The sequence below is a fragment of the Garra rufa genome, chromosome 2 (genome assembly GCF_049309525.1).
Source record: "Garra rufa chromosome 2, GarRuf1.0, whole genome shotgun sequence".
NCBI lineage: Eukaryota > Metazoa > Chordata > Actinopteri > Cypriniformes > Cyprinidae > Garra > Garra rufa.
In genome coordinates, this window is record NC_133362.1 from 43,568,089 (window position 1) to 43,570,323 (window position 2,235).

General features: G+C 39.1%; 1 protein-coding gene across 1 annotated transcript; it reads right to left on the reverse strand.

Annotated features, from left to right (window-relative positions):
- Positions 1 to 962: 962 nt before the first annotated feature.
- LOC141325958 (uncharacterized) lies at positions 963 to 1,637 on the reverse strand. Its single transcript, XM_073834676.1, has one exon. It carries the CDS (start codon positions 1,635 to 1,637, stop codon positions 963 to 965), a length of 675 nt encoding a protein of 224 aa, XP_073690777.1.
- Between the last annotated feature and the right edge of the window lie 598 nt (positions 1,638 to 2,235).

Below are 2,235 nucleotides of genomic sequence, written 5' to 3' on the forward strand. Positions count from 1 at the left end.
AGGAATTCAGATAAGTCAGGAAGATTACTTACAAAGCAGTCTTTTGTAGTGGAAGTGATGGTTCTACCGTACTTGTAGCAAGGAGTTGAATTAACAGTTTTAGCTACCTGGAGTATACAAGAGACTAGATAATGATCTGAGATATCATCGCTTTGCGGCAGAATTTCAACACCATTAAAGGAGAACTCCGGTGTGATATTGACCTAAAGTGTATTCAATCATGATACCGAGTGTGAACGTACCTTGCATATCTCATCTCGGTTTGTGTCCTGCAGTCCGAAATCTGGGGTCAGTTAGCCGATGCTCACAACAGGTTGTCAATGAGGGTGAATCGGGCATCGGAGAAGCCATGTAAATAAATCACAGTTTTACGCCATTTACGAGGCACAAAGTAGCTCCACACTTCATTGGTAGACTTCCAAGGGCCCTGACATTTAAAACGAGACATTGAGAACTCAGAAAAAGCACCGGTAGTTTATTTACAAGAAGATTTATACAGACATTTTCCACCAGAAACAGACCGGTCGCCTCCATCTTGAATTTAGTCACGATAAGTCGAGTGTCGAGCACGAAGGAAACTACAACCTGATAAGTTGATAACCTGATAAATTCCTTGGTGCTCGACACTCGACTTATCGTGACTAAATTCAAGATGGCGGCGACCGGTCTGTTTCTGGTGGAACATGTCTGTATAAATCTTCTTGTAAATAAACTACCGGTGCTTTTTCTGAGTTCTCAATGTCTCGTTTTAAATGTCAGGGCCCTTGGAAGTCTACCAATGAAGTGTGGAGCTACTTTGTGCCTCGTAAATGGCGTAAAACAGTGATTTATTTACATGGCTACTTCGATGCCCTATTGACTCTCATTAACAACCTGTTGTGAGCATCAGCTAACTAACCCCAGATTTCGGACTGCAGTGGACAAGATGAGATGAGATATGCAAGGTACGTTCACACTCGGTATCATGATTCAATACACTTTAGGTCAAAATCACACCGGAGTTCTCCTTTAACATCAATTCCATGTGACAGTATTAAATCTAGAGTATGATTTCGGCAATGAGTAGGACCTGACACGTGTTGTCTAACCCCAATAGAGTTCAAAATATCTAAAAATTCTGTTCCTAATGCATCTTTTTCATTATCAACATGGATGTTAAAATCACCCACTATTAAGACTTTATCTGCGGCCAACACCAACTCGGATAGAAAATCAGCAAATTCTTTAATAAAGTCTGTATGGTGCCCTGGTGGCCTGTAAACAGTAGCTAGTACAAACGTCATGGCGGATTTATCATTAGCACTTGTTTCTCTGGATAATGCTATATGAAGCACCATTACTTCAAACGAGTTATATTTGAAGCCCGTTCTCTGAGAGACATTGAGAATATTGCTATAAATAGTAGAAACACCTCCCCCTTTACCTTTTAGACGCGGTTCATGTTTATAACAGTAATCTTGGGGGGTGGACTCGTTTAAAATAATGTAATCGTCTGGTTTTAGCCAGGTTTCTGTCAAACAGAGCACATCTAGGTTATGATCAGTGATCATATCATTTACAAAAAGTGCTTTCATAGAAAGGGACCTGGGGTCCGTTCTTCGTACCTTGCTTACTACATCCAAGATCAAATGACACATCCAAGATCAAATCATCTCGCTAACTATGAGCTCGCTATTCCGGTTCTCCGAACGCACCTGTTGTTGATGATTAGTATAGCTGGATGAAGTTATTTGAGATCACTGAGTGGCTTAAAAGGGGCTACGTATCGATAGTAGAAACATTGATCGGCAACTCTTTGATTGGTCGGCGAACATGACGAAGGAGCGCGCTCAGTATTTTTTTGCAGCAGAGCAAGAACTCTTGATTGAGGGATTTCAGGAGTTTCAGAGTTTAATTAAAACGCAAGGGAACACTGCAAAGGCTGGAAAAGCAAGGAGAGAGGGCTGGCAAAAAGTAGTGAACAAATTAAATGCGTTAATGCTGCCCATGTTACATGTTTTTTCCTTGATATGTTATTTTATTTATATTTTTATTTTTTAATACACTACCGTTCAAAAGTTTGGGGTCAGTAAGACTTGTAATAGTCTTGAAAGAAGTCTCTTATGCTCATCAAGGCTGCATTTATTTGATTAAAAATACAGAAAAAACAGTAATATTGCAAAATGTTTTTACAATATAAAATAATGTTTGTTTTTTTATTTTAACATACTTTAAAATAGAATTTATTCCTGTGAT

Excerpts from the sequence above, each read along its gene's own strand:
- LOC141325958 (XM_073834676.1), bottom strand. The coding sequence starts at position 1,637 with ATGTGTCATTTGATCTTGGATGTAGTAAGCAAGGTACGAAGAACGGAC.